The sequence below is a fragment of the Pinus tabuliformis genome, chromosome 8 (genome assembly GCF_031772625.1).
Source record: "Pinus tabuliformis cultivar Carrire ecotype Pingquan chromosome 8, CPIR1, whole genome shotgun sequence".
Classification (NCBI taxonomy): Eukaryota; Viridiplantae; Streptophyta; class Pinopsida; order Pinales; family Pinaceae; genus Pinus; species Pinus tabuliformis.
In genome coordinates, this window is record NC_142294.1 from 1,581,954,594 (window position 1) to 1,581,975,266 (window position 20,673).

The following is a 20,673-nucleotide window of genomic DNA, read 5'->3' on the forward strand; positions in this document are numbered from 1 at the left end:
GCACCTCATTTTACATCTAGTTGTTGTCTTTTTTTGCATCTAATTTGGTGCCCATTTATGTGTCCTTGTTTTTGCCCAATTTGATATCCTTTTGTATGCCATGTTTTGTTCCCTTCTTTGTGTCAACTATTGCACAAATTTTCACTTCTAATTTAAAACACTTTGTATGTCAATTGTTTGCATTTTGTATTAATTCCTAGTTTAACATCCAATTTTACTTTCAAATTTGCATCCATGGTTACATCCGCATTTGACTTCTTATATAGAGTATATTTTTCTTTACATATATGACCCCCTTTATAGATTCATAGTGAAATATATGATAGCTTCTAAATATCATTAAAGCAGATATCACAATTCAAAATCATTTGTAAAGAAATTTAAGAGAAATTGACAACATCCATCCAAAAAATTAACAATGTGTCATTAACAATTTTCAAAACATGTATAAAATAGCAACATAATACTAATAAAATCAGTATTATTTTTAATCAAAACAAGTAAAATTCAAATATGATTAACAAATCAAAATATTTCATGAATATCGTTATTCTACGATAAATTAACAACATACATAAATCAAACTCATCGTATGATTACAAAATCAAAATGTCTCATTGATATAGGGTAAATTCACAACACCCATCTAAACATAACAATGTCATTCTACACAATAATTTCTTCATAAAAAACAATGCATGTGCATGCCTAGCTACCACCACCAAGATCATCCTCATGATCATCTTGACCATCCTCATTACTCTGATCCACATCATCACCAACACCGCAACTATCATCATCATCTCCTCCTTCACCACCATCATCCTCATCCTCATCCTCATCATCTCCTGATATATGTTGAACATAATTTGGATCATCGTCTTGGCAATCATTACCTATAGCATTCTGACAAAAAAAATCAATATTACATGTTAGTATTAATTACATAACACAACACATGTTTTTGTTATACAATGTTAACCATAAAATGAGGTAAGATATAATATCTAATAGTACTAAAAAATAAAATGAAAATATGGTTTAAAAGTATATTGGAAATCCAACTAAGATTACATACCATAGAGTCCATCCAAACAACAAATTCAACCCATCTCTTTTGCTGCAGCACCTCCTTTTCCAAATGATTTGGAGGTCTTCCATATTTTAGTTCCTATCAATCAGTAAATAGGGAGAAATTAGATAACAATGACTTTCTTCTAGTACAAAATTTATTAAAAAAATATCACATGTTTAATATACTTACAAAGGTTGTTATCAGTGCTTTTAAACCTTTCTGGCCACTACGATGAGTGACTTTTGTCTTGGTTAACCTCACCTTGGATGCCTTGTCCTTAAACATAAACCAATTCAATTTATTTTCACACAAATACATGTCTAAGATACTTATAAGTATTAATACATTCTAAATAATGTTTAATGAAAAATTCAATACCCGAATGCTCTCATTGTCGGCTTTTCTTTGTGCATCCAACTTCTCATATGATTTTACAAGTTCTTTCCATACTTTAAAAGGTATGTCAATAGGTCTTTGTTTCAGTCTTTGATCTTGAGGCATTCTTTTAATTTTTCTTGTTTGGGTAAAAATTTTGGTTAAAAAAAACCGAACAAGTAATTCACATCAATGGCATGGGGACTCTATGGATATGTGTAAAAAAATGGCTATAAAGAAAACATCCAAAAAACATATGAGCTCTCCCTTTGATGGTCACTTGGGGCATATGGCTGGAAAGGAACAACTCCATTTTCGAAAATCAAGGACAATCCTTTCTCAAAGTCCTTCCTAATATTTGCTCCAAATGTCTTAAAATGAAAAACAAAATTCAAACATCATCCTTAAACATCTCCCTTAAATAAAAGGTTGGACCATAAATTCTTCACTTTTATTGTTATCAGCTCTGGAATGATTTTTCTATATGCAATTATATAATGAAATATGTGTGCACTAATGAAAAAACATTGAGTTTCATTTTTCATAATCACAAACAATGAAAAAAGAATCACACGTAACTAGCATCATTTTGGAAATTTTATATTTATTAAAAATCTTTAACATGTTTTCCTCCCATATCTCATAAAAAGGTGTGAAATTTTTTATATACTCTCCAATAAGCACTACAACAAAACCAGCGATTTGGAGGTTTTACACTAAGTTTTTCAACATCGAACTTACTAGGGCTTGCACCACCGGGGTTATTAGTAAGAATCTCATGAGGTTTGCATAGCCATGATTATTAGAATCAAAATAGTAGGATTTGCACTAAAAAACAGTTCATAGAGCTTTCCTGCTGGGGAGAAAATCACAAGTTCAACTTCTGCAGTGCAGAGCACCGAGAGCTCGTAAGCTTTCTTCAGCAATCCACCTACGTTTGGAAAATGTAGCCTGCCTGCTGGCGATGTTCTCAATCCTCTTCCTCTGCATCTTTCCCCTCACTATTCTTGTATGTCCTCTTTCGTTTTTCCCTCCAAACAAACCCTCTCAAATTGAGAAAGCAGAACAACTCACTCGATGAGAATCCGAATCCAATTATCGCTTCTAACAATAACCCAATACGATACCAGAAGTGATTACACAAAACCTCATTGACTCTTCATTTGTTTGGAAAAGAGCCAAGCATATACTTCTGACGAGGGTTTCCGTCTCAAGTCTGGCTCGCAGGACGTCGCTTAGTCAATTGCGAGAAAAGTTTTCCACCTGCCTGTCACATACGGTTTGTCACACTATATATTAAAATAAGGTTGATCATACTAACAATAAGGTTGTATAGTTTAAAAGGAGGGCTCTCCTGACTGCATTTGGTTGGTTTATAGAAAAGATTGCTAGAATTTGTAATGTGAATGCTCTGCTAACTGTTTTTTAAGCATTTGGAAGTATTAAAACCCCCTAGGATAATTAATGTAAGACCTGTTAATTAATGTGTAAAGATGGCTATTGTCCTTGGGCTACCTTAGCTGTTCGTGTTTAGTGATCTGTGGTATTATGACTCCTCAAGTCACTATTAAACCATGAGAACCATGCCCAGGCAGACTAGTGTGACATTATGGATGAGAACCAAAACTAGACTCCTATAACCTCCTTTTTCATCCTTTAAATTGCAGAATTAACTGACTGTTCTAGTAATCATTCTTGAGCACCTGAAGATGTGCACCCTAAATAATAAGAATAATACCCTGTAACATATGAATAGTCCATCCTGTGCATGTAGGATATGCACATGAGGTCCAATAAAATCACTAACCAGAATACCAGGTGTTATTAAAGCCTCTACAGGTTGATATATATGAATGTTACAGTGTGCAGGAGTATGATTCAATTCCATACGAAAATACAAAACATCTGATAGGATTTCCTTATACCTCATAGGCAAACAACCATTGTCCCTTCTATAGATGAGCAGAATAAGTGCTTGGTTCTCTACACTAAATAAAGACAAAGTATAGTACTTATTGCTGACAAAATAGGATTTAAATCGTGGTTCAATTGCTTGACATTCAGCTGGTCACAGAATTGTAGAGTGCATAATCATAAGTGATGTTGCGAGCCTCATTGCTCAAAGTCTAAGGGTCTTGCGAGCCATAATCACAACCATGTATGGCATATCTTGTGATTATGGCATTTTATGAGGTCAATTCTTGTGAAGACATTTCAGTTTATAATAAATTTTGAACCTCAACAGAGTTTTGGCAAGACCTGGCTGAGCTAGGACATCAACAACACAGCTGATATGAATGACATAATCTAGCCTCAAGAGGGAGCCTCTTTTGTTTCATCACTCTAACAATCTATGAAGTGGTGGAAAGCATAACAACTTCCCCTTGAATATGACACCTAAACTGAGTACAAATCCTAAATGATGCAGCCCTTGGTGCATGTCTCTCAAAGTATCGATATTTCAAATGTTGAAAGCTCTTGTGCCCATTTGATATGCATTCGATTGCAGTTCCCCTGAAGAAAGAATCTTATAAAGGTGAGGCCATGGCCAATATGTTAGCCATATCCATTGGAGTTGCCATTGCTTGACAAATTTAGTGTGATCAGTCCCACCATGATTCACATGGGCTTCTACTCAACACTGGCTGTTGCTATTGTAAGAGTCTTCAAGCTCGTTGAACCCATAGTATTGATAAGTGTATTCTTTGGGTCTCTGGTTTTCAAATTCTGCCTATGTTTTCCTCTCAGTATCATTATTTCAAATGTTGAAAGCTCTAATTCCCATTGTTGTGTATTTGATTGTGGTTTCCCTGAAGAAAGAAGCTTATAAAGGTGAGCCCAAGGCCAATATGTTGGCCATATCCATTGGAGTTACTATTTCAGCTTATGGGGAGGCCAAGATGAATGCATGGGAGGTGATTCTCCAGTTAAGTGCAGTTGCATGTGAGACTACCCAATTGGTTCTCATACAAATTCCACGAACATCAAAAGGGATTAAGTTGAATCCCATCACATCTTTGTTGCTCCTTGTTGCCTTGTTTTTCTCAGCACCCCCTGGGCCTTAGTAGAATACCCATTTCTGATAATCAGGGTCTCTTCCTTTGATTTGGATTACATGACATTTCTGCTTGTGCCTTGGCTCTTAATCTTGCAGTGTTTCTTCTGATAGGAAAGACTTCAGCCTTGACTATGAATGTTGCTGGTCTTGTCAAGGACTAGCTGCTCATAACATAATCTTTGTCTGTAATAAATGAAAAGGTTACATTCATTGCCAATTATTTTCATTAGTATCCTTCATGCTTATAAAAAGTATGTTATTGTTTTGAGATCTGAAAACACCTCCCAGGTATTGTTTCTGATAGGGGAAGAAATTTACAACCACACATTTTTAAGTTCCTTAAGAAAAATACTTGAGGAGCTGCATCACAAAGCACAGACTTCCTTAGACTCTTGTGTCAGGTCTGACCTATAGTTTTTCCAGCAATTATCACCAAGGACTTGCATTGTGCCTCGTCTCCTTCAAACTCCGTTTGCAAAAAGAAAGCTCCCGAAAGGTCTTATCTAAGCAGAGCTCTGGTCTTAGAAGGACTATACCAGGTTGGTGTTAAAGGGTCTTTCCTGAGCTTTGCAAAAATAAACTTCCCTTTGCCAAAAGAAACGCCCTGAAAGGTCCTATGTAAGTAGAACTTCAGGTCCTTAAAGGTTTTATATAAGTAGAGCTTCAATCATATAAGCTTAGCCCTTAGTAGAGCTCTGGTCCTAAAAGGCCAGCCTGCTAAGTCATGTCCCAAAAAGACCTTACCAGGTCTTAGTAGCACATCAATGATACAACCATGGCTTCACTAAAATACTAACTTGACAATATATATAAGCTCTATCAGACATAGTAATAACAGCTCAATAGCAATAGTGTATTTATGCAAGGAACCCAACACATTCTTGAAATCAGAAATATCAACTCAACCATATTTCAACACTTGAACTATAACCTATAGCTTAAATATTTGGAATAATGGATCATGAGACTCCAGAAAATAGGCTTTATTTAATTGCCAACTATTTTCATTAGTATCCTTCATGCTTATAAAAAGTATGTTATTGTTTTGAGATCTGAAAAGACCTCCTAGGCATTGTTTCTGATAGGGGAAGAAATTTACAACCAGACATTTTTAAGTTCCTTAAGAAAAATACTTGAGGAGCTGCATCACAAAGCACAGACTTCCTTAGACTCTTCTGTCAGGTCTGACCTATAGTTTTTCCAGCAATTATCACCAAGGACTTGCAGCCTGCTAAGTCATATCCCAAAAAGACCTTACCAGGTCTTATTTGAGCATGGCAAAGAGTTAGTCCTAAATGTTCTGAACAGCAAGCCTCAATTTTTTTTTAAATTACCAATCATATTGAAATACCGCAAGAGAAATCATGAAGATTATATAGCCAAAATGACCCCTTATTAAAATTGCCAATAGTGGAGCGTTTACCTGGAGTTCTTTGGTGAAAAAATAAAAACTATGAACAGGAAAAATCATATTAAAGATTTATCTGGCATAATCTTAGCAAATGTTTTTACAAACAAATTCAGTGCATGTGTCATTTTAATAGGGATTTTGGCCCTGTTTCCTCCATGACCTCACGTGCAGCACACTCCTCCCAAGTCTCTCCTGCACATATGTGCGAATAAACAAGGATTTTGCATTCTACCCATTAATGAGTACAAGGGAAAACAATAAATTTGCAAGAGAGAAAGAACAAACAAAAAAGACCACTATTGACATTGTGGATGCAACATTCACTAGGCTTTGTAATTTGTATATGGATAAGTCCCTGAATCTATGTTAAGTTTGCAACTTAAAGCATGACCAAAAGCAGCACATTGGTAGAATTAAAGCTATTTTGCCACAATAGTTGCAAGGCACAAAAGCCTCTAAAGACACCAATGCAATGATTTTGAATCAGGTTTGATTTGGACATGGAAGGCTCCATTAAAGATATCCTTGTAAGGAGCTATGTTTGAAGCTCTCAACAGGCTTGATCTGTTTGGCCCCCTCCTCTTGTGAACAGCACTGTTGGATCCATTGAGCGGAGGCAATTTGAAGAGTGCCCAAGGACCCAGGTCACTTCGACTGCCATGAACAAAATTATAAATGGATGCCGTACTCATTAGGCATTGTCTATGGGCAGACCCTAACCCTGGGTTATATATGTTGTGACAGAAAGCAACACAGTTAAGTCCCTGAATCTATGTTAAGTTTGCAACTTAAAGCATGACCAAAAGCAGCACATTGGTAGAATTAAAGTTATTTTGCCACAATAGTTGCAGGGCACAAAAGCCTCTAAAGACACCAATGCAATGATTTTGAATCAGGTTTGATTTGGACATGGAAGGCTCCATTAAAGATATCCTTGTAAGGAGCTATGTTTGAAGCTCTCAACAGGCTTGATCTGTTTGGCCCCCGCCTCTTGTGAACAGCAATGTTGGATCCATTGAGCGGAGGCAATTTGAAGAGTGCCCAAGGACCCAGGTCACTTCGACTGCCATGAACAAAATTATAAATGGATGTCGTACTCATTAGGCATTGTCTATGGGCAGACCCTAACCCTGGGTTATATATGTTGTGACAGAAAGCAACACAGTTATACAAAATTAGAGCTATTTTGATGCAAAACTTGCAAGGTGCACCAGCCTATAAAGATACTAATGGCCTGATTTTGAATTGATTTAATTTGGATAAGGAAAGATTCATTTGGGATAAGCTTGCAAGGAAAGTGTGATGCTGTTAACATGATAGCTGTTAACATGATAGTATTTATCAAAACGCTTTGACAAATGAAAGGAGAGTGTGATGCTGTAAGCCCTGTTTCCTCCATGACCTCACGTGCAGCACACTCCTCCCAAGTCTCTCCTGCACATATGTGCGAATAAACAAGGATTTTGCATTCTACCCATTAATGAGTACAAGGGAAAACAATAAATTTGCAAGAGACAAAGAACAAACAAAAAAGACCACTATTGACATTGTGGATGCAACATTCACTAGGCTTTGTAATTTGTATATGGATAAGTCCCTGAATCTATGTTAAGTTTGCAACTTAAAGCATGACCAAAAGCAGCACATTGGTAGAATTAAAGCTATTTTGCCACAATAGTTGCAGGGCACAAAAGCCTCTAAAGACACCAATGCAATGATTTTGAATCAGGTTTGATTTGGACATGGAAGGCTCCATTAAAGATATCCTTGTAAGGAGCTATGTTTGAAGCTCTCAACAGGCTTGATCTGTTTGGCCCCTTCCTCTTGTGAACAACACTGTTGGATCCATTGAGCGGAGGCAATTTGAAGAGTGCCCAAGGACTCAGGTCACTTCGACTACCATGAACAAAATTATAAATGGATGTCGTACTCATTAGGCATTGTCAATGGGCAGACCCTAACCCTGGGTTATATATGTTGTGACAGAAAGCAACACAGTTATACAAAATTAGAGCTATTTTGATGCAAAACTTGCAAGGTGCACCAGCCTATAAAGATACCAATGGCCTGATTTTGAATCGATTTAATTTGGATAAGGAAAGATTCATTTGGGATAAGCTTGCAAGGAAAGTGTGATGCTGTTAACATGATAGTATTTATCAAAACGCTTTCACAAATGAAAGGAGAGTGTGATGCTGTAAACATGCTAGTATTTATCAAAACCCATGGACAAATGAATTTTGAAACATGATAGTATTTATCAAAACCCATGGACAAATGAATTCATGTATTAGTTGGCCTGCACACAAATATGTATAAAACCATATGACATAAAAGAAGCCCTCTGCTAAAATAGATTCAGTGAAGGTTACTCCCTATAGCAAACCAATATTGGATAACTTATGTCCGGAAGGGAGTTTGACATGCACTTTACACAGTTTAGCAAACCAATATTGGATAACTTTGTGTCCGGAAGGGAGTTTGACATGCACTTTACACAGTTTCTTCCCAAGGAGAAAGTAAAATAAAGGATGATACCAATGGGATCATGGTTCAGCAGTGAGATCGTTGGTGTGTTGGCCAGCCACCAAGATTCAATTCTTTGAGAGGCACACATAAGTTGTTGGAGATTTCAGGTTATTTAAAAAAAACAATAAGCCCACTATAGCAGCCTAGCCAAGGGAAAGTGCTCGTGATTAATGATTCGCCCTTCAAGGGTTGTCTTGCAAGTTGCAAGTGAAAACAAGCTGCTTCTGGAGGCTGACTTATTCAGGCCAATTGTAAAGCCTATGGAGTTAAGAGAACTTAGAAGCACTTTTGGAAAAATAAAAAAGAATAAGAAGCGAATTCAAAGTAATACCTCTAAGTGTTGAATGTGTAGACTATACTGTAACCAACACTACAGATGATTGTGTAAAGAATTTCAATGATATAAGGTGTTCTACGTGTCCATCATTTGATAGTTTTATCAGCGCAACAAGAGTTTCCATAAACAGGATACACAGTTATACATACACACTGTAATTGTTTGCAACTATGAAAGAAGAACATCCCCAGTGAAGTTGATAAATAATTTGGCAATTTCATAGGTTCGGCCACTAAAGGCTTAGAAGGGAGTGAATCCAGATTCAACTAAAGCCTCAAGATGCCTAAACAGGGGTTTGGGCAAGTTTGACCATTCCACCCATTCCCATCCATCACATTTCTCAGGCTCTAGATTCTGTGGGTGTTGGTCTGGATCACTCAGCTCTGCGCGCATGTAAATAACAACATAATGAGAAGGTCTGATTTCATCTTTTATAGCATTGGTGACTGTTGCAAACTGTATATTATGTAGTTTGTATTATATTTTAATGATTAAACCCAAGATTGAGTTATGCAACATGCCAAATGTGGTATATACATACTTCCTACGACTAATTACAGTACAGAGGAAATGAAAGCAATTACAGTTTTACGATTCGAATCCAGAAACCAATTACCCGGCTGCTGTCGTAGCGTGGCTTTGGAGGAGCGCCTTCTCCTCTGTAGCAGGTGCGAACCCCAAACCGGTGACCAGAATCTCTGTCAGGATTACCAGCCACATGAAAAAGCTTTATAAAAGACTCCATTACTTCCTCCAGGCAGCTGAAACATCGACTACGCGGCCATTACTTCCTGGAGGCAGCTGAAACACCAGACGCAACGCGCGGCCCTCATGCAGGTCCGCCTCTGCAGGTCCGCCGCCCCCTCAACATCTGCATGCAGGTCGTCCTCTGCAGGTTCGCCTCTGCAGGTCCGAGGCCTCCCCCTCAACACCCTCTAAACCCTAAAAAACTTTAACCTCTTAATCAACGGTTCATTTTTCTCCAATCGTCTAACACTAGATCTAAGGGCTACGATTACGACACGAAGACATTTTGGGAGGTTGATTTCAGAGGGGAACGCCTTACGGCGTAATAATATAATTTTATGGTTGTTGTTTAAGTTTATTAGGTGTTATTAAAACAATAAATACATTTTTTTTATTTTCACATCACTAAAGAAGTAACTATATGATGTTTTTGGTTATTGGTTAGGTTAGAAAATATTTATAATAATAATAATATAATTTTATGGTTGTTGTTTAAGTTTATTAGGTGTAATTTTTTTTAATTTCAATTTAATAATTTTTAAATGGAAAAATATGATTTTAATTTGGTTGTATTGAAAATATTTATATGTTTTTACATATAAGGTGGGTGCAAACAAAGGAGAATATATAGTAAGTCTATTTAATAGTTAATAACAAGTGTTAATTTCTTAAAATTATATGATAAATTTGAAAGGAGTAGGGTATGTATCTTTTTTCGGGTGAAATATATTAAAATTATTGTGTGAATGGGGTTGTAAGACCCTATATTTTCATCCTGGGAAAATATAGTCCTCTCTTAGCCACTTGCATAGTTTAGATTGTCATAAGCAAAGTAGGTACATTGTCTTAAGATGTAAACATTTCATTTTAAGCAGTGTCATAATGTGGTTTCAGCGAAGCATTAAAAGATGGAATGAGCATGCACATTTGGGATGCTAGTGTTATATTCAGCTTGAGGCATGATTGGACGTCTAAGAAGACTCTAACAAGGGTTGCAGAGGAGAGGTTGGGGGATTGTAGTCTCACTTAGAAGTGTATACAAGCAAGTTAAGCCCTATGAGAAGTTGTGAAACAAAATTAAGGGATTTGACAAGTTGCACGAAGGCAACTTAGTAGTGGTACTAAGTGAGCAATCCTTGATTCAACTTGATACTCTCTCCTTGGCACTACCACTTTGTAAGATGGAGAAGAAATGTGAAATAGATGTGCAACCCACTAAAGAAGTTGAAGGTTGTTGTAATGTATATCGGTGGTTATGTCATGATGTGAAAGGAAGTGTTGGAACTTGGAAGGTGACCATTAGAGTAGATTTACCATGGAGTGCAAGGAGGTGCAAGGATCTGATAAGGAGGGAACTACACAAATCTAACAAGTAGGCCATATTGGGTTAGGATATTACTATTTTGGGACATCCAAAGTTGAAGGTGCATTTTATGGAGGTGCAGTCGAAGTGCTTGGGTGCGTGCCACAGCGTAAGGGTATCTAGGACTTTTAGTGTGTGTTAGTGGTGTTAGTGCATTGTGTTTGATCAGCACTAGCTAGAATGTGTTCCATGAAGGAAAAAATCCCACAAATTTGGGATGACTTAACCATTTGGAATTTAAGGTGTGTTATGTCCTAGTTTTGAGGAGACAATTAGAACCATCTTAGAGTGTGATGGGTTGTGCCATGGACTTAGGTCCACTTATATGGGTTGAGGTGTAAAGGTAACGTGTGAGTTGAGGAAAATGATTACAATGCTTACCTATATAAAGTGTTTATGATATAAGATTAATAAGTTTTTGTTGGAGAATGGAAGAGGAGGATAAGAAAAGAGAGGCATTAAGGTTTGTTGTAAATCAATCAAAAGGAACGAACTTGCTAATCTTATTAGCAAGATTGTTCAAGTTGTCTCTTCAATAGGAGTGAATTTTGGCTAGGACTAGGGAGTTAAGCATTGATTGGGTACTCTGGAAATCCAAGACCCAACATATCCAATCTAGTCCATTAAATAGATTCATCTTGGGCAAGGGTTGTTAAGGCTAAGGTGCAAATATCCCCTCTGCTCAAACTATTTAACATGCAAAGTTGGATCTGATTCTTCAACTTGTCCTGACGATGAACCACACTGGTTGGTTCGAAACGCCTAAACAAATGATATATCTTGTGATTTACGCTGGAAAAATTTCTCGTAAACTACACATTAAGAAAGTTTGTGCACTCCTATATGGATAAACATGCTTATTATCTTTCATGAGTTTCATCAAATATTTAACATATTATTCATCTACTTTATTTAGATATTCATCATCTCCAATTAACAAATATACATTAAGCAAGTTCATGCACTCTTATATCGATAACATGCTTATTATTTTTCATGAGTTTCATTAAAGATTTAACATATTATTCATCAACTTTGGATTTGGCGAGGATGAATTCTAGTATATTACCAAGTGTGTTTTTTTCAATTGTAGTTCTTACTTTCATGATTAATTTGGTTGTAATTTTTACTTCCACGATTAATTTAGTCTAAGTTCTCTAGGTAGTCATTAATGATCTATTCAGTGCTATGTGGGGGTTTTACTTTTCAAGAAATATGAAGTATCTATGTTACATTGGGACCTAGTGACCTTGTTGAAAAACCCTAGCAAACATCTTTGAAACCATTTACTATCACTAGTTGAACTTGAGATATCTCAAAAACTAAAAGGAACAAATAAGGGTTGCTTTGCCAATCCACTCATAACCTAATCCACTTTGGTGTACTTATATTCTCAAAGTGAATCAAATACCAAGAATGATCTATGTCTGCTAAAACCTATAATCACATTGTTTCCCTAATAGCAACTAAAAACTTCTATACCCAGTTGTTGAACTTTTGCAACCAATTATAAACCTTCAACAAGAAGTAGTTTTCTAATGAGAATTATTGCCATATCTTCCTTGGTTTTACGAGGAAAAAGAAATAAAATTTCATTTGTTATCAAAGGTAAACCAAATTCATTATTTGCATACTTCCAAACCTAGGGTTTCGTATCCAAAGTAGATCCTAACCACATCAATGAAACAAACTTCGTTTTTATGTATCATCCAAACATTATGTACAATTACAGACTCACCTCTAATCCATTGTTTATAAAAATGTTGAATATTTTCATACATGATATACTGAACAGTTGGACAATGAAAATAGTTGGCATCGCTATTCTTCCATTTATATGCTTTTTGCAACTTATTTGAAAGAGCAATTTTGTCCCAACAATTAGACTTGTAGCATAAAGAACATGGTTAATACATATGATTAGACCAAAAACTAGTTACTACCAAAATTCAACCAAAAAAAATATTACTGCATAAAAATAGAATTGAAAACAAAAAATATAAAAACAAAAATTTCCCAAATTAAAAATAAATAAATGATAAACTTTTTTTTACCAAAATTTAGTGATTTTTTTGGTGCTAATACTAACATCACCATTACAACAAGATATTTTTCTAGTGCTAATACTGCCATTACAACAAGATATAAGAGGGATATAATGCAAAAAGTTTAATAATAATATGTATGTAGAAGATGGTCTTCACACTGGTGAATTCATGATAATCAATGGGACTACAGTCAAAATAATTGGATGTTATTTACTTTTTTACATAGATTGTCAAAATAATTGCATAAATCGGTTTTTTTTAACCAAAATTTAACAAAAACTTTGCTAGTGCTAACATTAGAACCACCATTACAACAAGATATCTTTCTAGTGTTGACAACACCATTATAGTAAGATACCTCAAGAGAGACAGAAAATCTAAAAAGCATGGTAGTAATACGTATCCAGAAGATGGTATTGAAACTAGTAATTGTTCACGAATCCATAAGATTGTAAGGTCATTCTCATTATCATAATCATTGTCATCATCATCACATCCTTGTCATTGTTATTGCCATCATTACATTATCATCATAATCACCATTCATGCCATCATCATCATCATTATGGACATTGTTTGCAATTGTTCATAATTGTAGATGTTGTAAGAAATATCATCAACCCAAAAAATGTGATCAGTGCTAGAAAAGGGTTGTTTAGGACACATTGATATACGTAAGAGAAATAACAACTCTATTTTTGAGAGATGATCGATGATGATCATCATCACCACCATTATCATCGTCATTGTCATTTTTATCATCCCCATCATCATCATTAATGTAATTTCTATCGACATTGTTGTAATCATCATCATCATTCATGCCATTATAGTTTTTGATGATGACCTAGATGAAAATGATGATGATGACACCAAAGATAATGCTTATGATTATGACAATGACAACATCTAAAATTGGGAAGATTCACCAACGTCATTAGCATCGTCATCATCATAATCATTGCCATCATCATCATTGTCATTGTAACCACTATCGTCTTTATCATCATAATCACAATTCATGTCATCGCCATCATCTTCATTTTCATCATTGTCAATATTATTGACATTGTCATCAATTGTTCATAATTGTCAATGCCATAAGGAATATCATCAATGTAGAAAATATGATGAGTGTTGGAAAAGGGATGCAAAAGCGAACATAGAAATGGGGGCAACAATAGAAGTAAAATTGGATGAAAAGTGGATACAACATAAGTAGATGCACAACAACATGAAAAACCTGACACAAAAGTGGATGCAAAAGTAGATGCAGTTGTCAATGCAAACTTGGATGCAAACATGAAGGCAAAAGTGGAAGCAAACATGGGTCCAATGGTAGGTGTAAAACTTGGCACAAATTGTGGTGAAACAAATGTGGATGCAACAACGGACACAAAAGCAGATGCAAAAATGGATGAAACAAAAGTGGATGCAATAGGGGATGCAAACGTGGAAGCAAATGTGGTTGCAATGGTAGGCGCAAGATATGGTGCAACAAAAGTGGATGTAACAATAGACAAAAAATATGCAAAAGAAGATGCAAAAATGGATGTAAAAGTGGAAGCAAACATTGATGCAACAGGAAAAACAAAATTGGATGCAAAAAATGGAAACAATGTAAGTAGATGCAAAAGTAGATACAAAACGAGATGCAAAACCCAATGCATAAACCTGACACAAAAGTGGATGCAAAAATAGATGCAATATTTGATGCAAAAGAGGATGTGAACATGGATGCAAAATTGGAAGCAAACGTGGATACAACAGTGAGTGCAAAACATGGTGCAAATTGTGGCATAACAAAAGTGGATGTAATGATAGATGCAAAAAAAGAATCAAAGTATGATGCAAATGAAGATGTAAAAAGGGATGCAAAAAGTGAAATTTAAAATGGGTGCAACAGTGGATGCAAAATTGTGTGCAAAAGTGGATGCAATAGAAGTCGATGCAAAAGTAGATGCAAAACGAGACACAAAAACCGATGCAAATCCTGGTCCAAAATTGGATACAAAAAGGGATGCAAAAATAGATGTAGTAGTTGATGAAAACCTAGACGCAAATGAGGATGCAAACATGGATGCAAAATTATAATCAAAAGTGGTTGCAAAAGGAGGTGCCAAACTAGGCGCTAATTGTGGCACAAAAATATTAGATGCAATAGTGGGTACAATAATAGATACAAAAGAGGATGTAAATATGGATGCCAAACAAGATGGAAAAGTGGATGCAACAAAAGTAGATGCAAAATTATATGCAAAACTAGACACAAAACTCGATGTAAAACTTGGCGCAAAAGGGATGCACAAATGGATGAAAAAATGGATGCAAAAAATGATTTAAAAAAGGATGCAAAAGTCGATGCAAAAGTTGATGCAAGTGTAGGTGCAAAAAGTGGATGCAAATGAGGATGCAAAAGTATGTCAAACAAAATTAGGTGCCAAACTTGATGCAAAACCTGGAACAAAACTTGGTGTAAAGGATGACACAAAACTTGGCATAAAATTTGGTGCAAAACCTATTGCAATACCTGGTGCTAAACTTGGTGTAAGATTTGGTGCAAAACTTGATGCAAATTTTGTGTCAAGTTTTGCACCATATTTGATAAATGGATGCAAATAGCACCAAAAATGGGCTCTAGATGCAAAAAAAGAAGTAAAATGGGACGCTAATCGCTGGTTTTGTTGTAGTGATTGAAGGACCTCTACCAGAATAGTAGCAACCAGAGGAAATTGGCACTCAAGGATAAGCTTCGAAGAATCAAGATGGAGAAGGGTGATACTATTTCCACATATCTGAACAAGCTCACCACTTGCAGAGATGAGCTTGGCAGTGTGGGAATAACTACTGTCGATGATGATATGGTGAGCCTCATTCTCCTTGGCCTTCCAAAGAGTTGGAATAGCTACCAGGACTCTATGAATGGAAGGGAGAAACTGCCAGATTGGGAATGACTATGGTCGGATCTCCTGCAAGAGGAGATCATGAGGAGCACATGAGATGGTTCTTCATCCAAGAATGATGATGGATAAAATTTGGCCTTAGTAAGTAAGGCAAGGAAAGGGAAGGGGAAGGCTTCCCATTCCAAATTGAATTCTTCTCATGGAGGGAAGAAGGGTGACATGTCTAAAGTGAGATGCTTTAGTTGTCATGAGATGGGACATTATGTGACTAAATTCCCATCGAAGAAGTCCAAAAAGGGATCCTCAGAAGGATCGAAAGGTGAGGCATTAGCCTCTTAGTTCGAAATGGAATTTACCATCATCGCATGCATGGTGTCATCGATGATGGGTTATATTTGGTATCTTGATAGTGGAGCTTCATTCCACATGACCAGTGATAAAAAGTTATTCAGTGCCTTGGAGGAGAAAGACCTCAAGATGTGCATAGAGATGGGTGATGACGGAAGGTATGGTGTTTCAGGAGTGGGCACAGTTGCTTTTTAGAGGGAGCATGGAGCTCCTACCACCTTGACAAATGTGATGTATGTGCCTAGACTGAAGAAGAACTTAGTATCAGTTGCGATGTTAGAGGACAAAGGCTACGATGTTGTCTTTAGTAAAGGAAAGGCATTCCAAAGACACATAGCCATGGGTCAGACCAAGAGGATACGGATTCAGGTGAAGAATCTCTATAAACTAGAGGTAGATGATTATGCAACATTTAGTACGAAAGCAGAATTGGTGCAAAGCCAAGACAATGGAGAGTTGTGGCACAGATGTTTGGGCCATTTTCATCATGGGGATTTAAAGATAATGTAGAAAATATCTACAGGACTTCCCAAAGGTAAACTTGAGCAAGTTGACACATGCAAATTTTGTACCTTGGGAAAGTACACCAAGTCTTCCTTTCATGACCGAGACAGTCGAGCAAAGGCTATCTTAGAGCGAGTTCATACTGATGTGTGTCGACCATTCTTGATGGCATCCACAGCGAAGCAAAGGTATTATTTTATTTTCATTGATTATTTTTCTTGTAAATGCTGGATTTATTTCATGCAAAAGAAGGACCAAACCTTCACAAAGTTTTGTGAATTCAAATCTTTGGTTGAGAAAAAGTCAGGGAAGAATATCAAGGCCTTGAGAAGTGACAATGGTGGAGAATATGTCTCTCAAGAGTTTAAGGACTTATGTGCAGCGAAGGAATTAAATGAGAGTTGACGGCACCTCATAACCCACAACAGAATGGGGTGGCTGAGAGGAAGAACAGAACTATTGTAGGGCCAGCACGGGCAATGCTACATGACCAAGGCCTACCACTTCACTTGTGGGGTGAGGCATGCAACACAATGGTCTATTTGCAAAATAGAATCCTGCATCACATACTTGGGATGAGGACACCAGAGGAAGCTTTCTCTGGTAAGAGACCAGATGTGGGTCACTTCAGGATCTTTGGCTCATCAGAATATTTCCATGTGAAAAAGGATGCACGGAAGAAGCTTGAGCCGACAGCAGAGTTCGGGATACTTGTGGGGTACACTGATACACCTCACAACTATCGGGTGTACTTGCCTACCAGTCGGAGGACAATGGTTCGCAGAGATATCAAGTTTGATGAGCAGAAGGCCATGTGAGTTTCCCTTGAGAGGGAGCTCCAACTACAGGCTGTGGAGGAACTGTTGGTTCCTAAGGAGGAGGAGCCTCAGACTAATGTAAAGAAGCCACATGCAGAGGTTCCAGGAGTGGAGACATCCACTCAAGTAGAGCCTTCCAGAGATGGACAGAAGCGCGCAAGAGAAGCTGATAGATTATTGGAGGATGCGAGAGAGAATGTGGGAGCACCATTTTCTTAGCACAGACAGAGGAGGTCACCTGAGAGGTACACTAGATACATGGCCCTTGCTGGGGAATGTGTTGAGACCGAGCCATATTCCTTTGAGGAAGCAGTGCAACAGCCGATTTGGGTTGATGCTATGGTAGAGTATGACTCCATAGTTCATAACAGTGTTTGGGACGTGGTTCCAAGACCGGAGAACAAGTCAGTTGTGAGTTCTCGTTGGCTTTACAAGGTAAAGCAAGCTGCTGATGATGGGAGGATCATGTTGCTGTAGTATATTTCGACAAAGGAGCAAGATGCTAACATTTCGACTAAGGCATTGTCAAAGTGTAAATTCAAGTTCCATAGAGAGAGGATCGGGGTGGCAGATAATCCCTTTGTTGTTAGGGAGTGTTGAAATATGGCAACAAGAATATACCAATTTAATTTGTCCTTGAAATAAATTGTGAATTAAAATAAAATTTAACCTTAACAGCTACTTGGAAATAATTGATTAATTCATTTTGAATTAATTAGTTAGGGAAATTCAAGTTAGAAGTCTTTCTGAAGTCATGCAAGAGTTATCCCTTAAATTAAGGAGATAAGCCTTAAATTACGGAGATAAGATTGAGTTATATTTGAGTTGTAATTAGTTAACTTAGTTTACTAAGTTAAGTCCAGTTAAATTAGTTCCAAACAGTTTTAGGAACTAATAGAGTTAACAGTCAGTTGATGCATGCATGCACTCAACTAGTGTACTCCAGTTAACTGAAGATTCCCTCATCAGAAACTCATGCATGTCTATTCTAAGAAAGACCCAGTTGAGATTAAAGACAAGGAAAATGTACTATCAGTTGCATGTGTTTTCTTATAAATAAAACTCATGCATGTAGTCAAGGCATCATTCCATGAGGATTGTGCAGTTCTCACAATGTGTGAGATAGTGTTCCACTTGGTTGAAGGTGAATCATCCCAGAGGAACAACACAAGGAAATAGGAGCTTGGAGGGCAAAGAGCAAGGCTTGAGAGAAGCCAAGATTTCCTGTGAGCATCTGTGAGGATTGTACTGAGAGCTGGCTAGCTGTGAGAGCTAAGGCTTTGTATAATCTCTATGTATTTCCACCTTGTATGATAATATAGATAGCGGGGTTTTTAGCTGAGGCTTTCCCCAAAGTATTTTCATGTGTATTGTGCATTGATTCTTCTTCTTCTGGTTATATTGTTCAGCTCGATCTTTAAGCTTCCGCAAATTGATAGTAGAAGTAGGTTACAGTATTTTGCTTTGATTTATATTACATTATCGGGTTAGCCTACACAACAGATTTTCTACAATACTTTCCAGTTGAGGCTTAAGGCTGGTGTGCGAGTTGATAGGTATGGATATAGGGATGGTGTGGCTTATCACCAAGGTAACATATGTTCCACCCCTAAGTTCACACTAAGGGAGATGATCGTGAGGGAGCTGCATGATGCACTGTCAACAAGAAATTATGAGAAATTACATGAGAATGAGGTATAGTGGATGGTAGACCTAATTTACTAGAGGGCTCCAAGCAGTATCCAGGTACATTATCAACAGATGGGATAACATATCTCATTTTATGATATGGCAAGGGCAAAGAATTTTTTCATGCACGGGGCCAATTCTTGATGCTTGGTGTCCATCTGTTGATTGCATACAAGGATTAGAGATGAAGCACAAATTTGTTCCAATAGCCAGTAGTGCTTCACAACAATAGTTAGTGGGGATCGGGAGTTGTGCACTTCCAACTTGGCTATGGAATCTAAGGATTCATCTGATTGGTAGGTTGCTCCATTCCTTGATGAGTACGGTTATAGTAGTAGGTGATCTAGTTCATTCTCATGTTGACACATGGGAGATCGTTGAGGCCTTCATCACATGACAAGGCAAGTTTTCCTTGTTTCTACTTAGTATTAGGGTTAGCTTTGGATTGGTCATCATGGAGATGCTTGGGTAGTATGTGTTTTTCCTTTACAAATATTTCACCATCAGGTTCTAGGAGAGGAGGTTACAGTATGCACACAATGGGAAGTCAGTTATAGTCAGAGTAGCATAACATTAGCATGGTAGCATTATTTTGAGACTAGCATGGAACCCCAACATTAGAGGGCTTGGCACTTTAGCTGCCCTTAGTGATGAGCTATCTTGTACAAGAGGAGATCGAGAAGAACTTCCATTGGGTGTCAAATTTACGGAGAGAACTCTACTCCTTGGTGACCTGTAGATAGCACAAGGAACTTCACCAATATAGCAGGATGATCACCAGGAGGAGATCATGAATAGTTCAAGTGGGAGAGGATTCATCTCCAAAGGGGTTTGATTGCATCTTCAAGTGCAAAAGATTGGTTTTTCAACATCGAAGCTTCTTGAGAAGTTTGTTAGGATTCCATGTGATCAGTGAGCTCTATGTACTAGAGATATGTAGAGTGTTTCTGGTGATTTTTTCCTATGAGGCAAGGAGTGCTCCACATAAAGTAGGATGACTTGGGACCTTGGTATCGAGGGACTCATTTATGATAGGTTAGTGCACGGATTCAACGTGAGAGGGGGCGCTTGTTCAAGCATTACTTCAGGCCAATCAAGTTTTGGTGGGGAGGACTGTAATATCCCCAATTTTGTGAGCATGGGAATCACTAAGGAATTTTTCCCAATTTTGGGAGTATTAATTATAAAGGGGGAAATATTATTTTATTGGAGGAAGATGGAAAGTATTATTTTATTGGAGAATAGCGACAAATCTTAATTTATTTAAATGGAGGAAAAAGTTAGTGGAAAATGGCCCCCACAAATAAAATAATATTAAAAATGAGTCTAGAAACATGGGGAGAAATTATAAAAGGGAGGATGGACTCATTTTTTAAGTATCTTTTGACCATTACACTTCAAATTTCATCTTCTCTTGGATTTGTTTAGCGCAAGGGCTAGAGTGTTGTTTAGCACCAAGAATTCGAAG

At 37.1% G+C, this 20,673-nt stretch overlaps 1 protein-coding gene across 1 annotated transcript; it reads right to left on the bottom strand.

Annotated features, from left to right (window-relative positions):
• Window positions 1–565: 565 nt before the first annotated feature.
• LOC149242102 (uncharacterized) lies at window positions 566–1,854 on the bottom strand. The gene is made up of 3 exons (XM_089367633.1): window positions 1,265–1,854; window positions 1,079–1,171; window positions 566–906 (listed from the first exon to the last, which is right to left on the bottom strand). The coding sequence occupies exons 1-3, from the start codon at window positions 1,391–1,393 to the stop codon at window positions 709–711; spliced, it is 420 nt and encodes a 139-aa protein (XP_089223759.1). The 5' UTR covers window positions 1,394–1,854; the 3' UTR covers window positions 566–708.
• Between the last annotated feature and the right edge of the window lie 18,819 nt (window positions 1,855–20,673).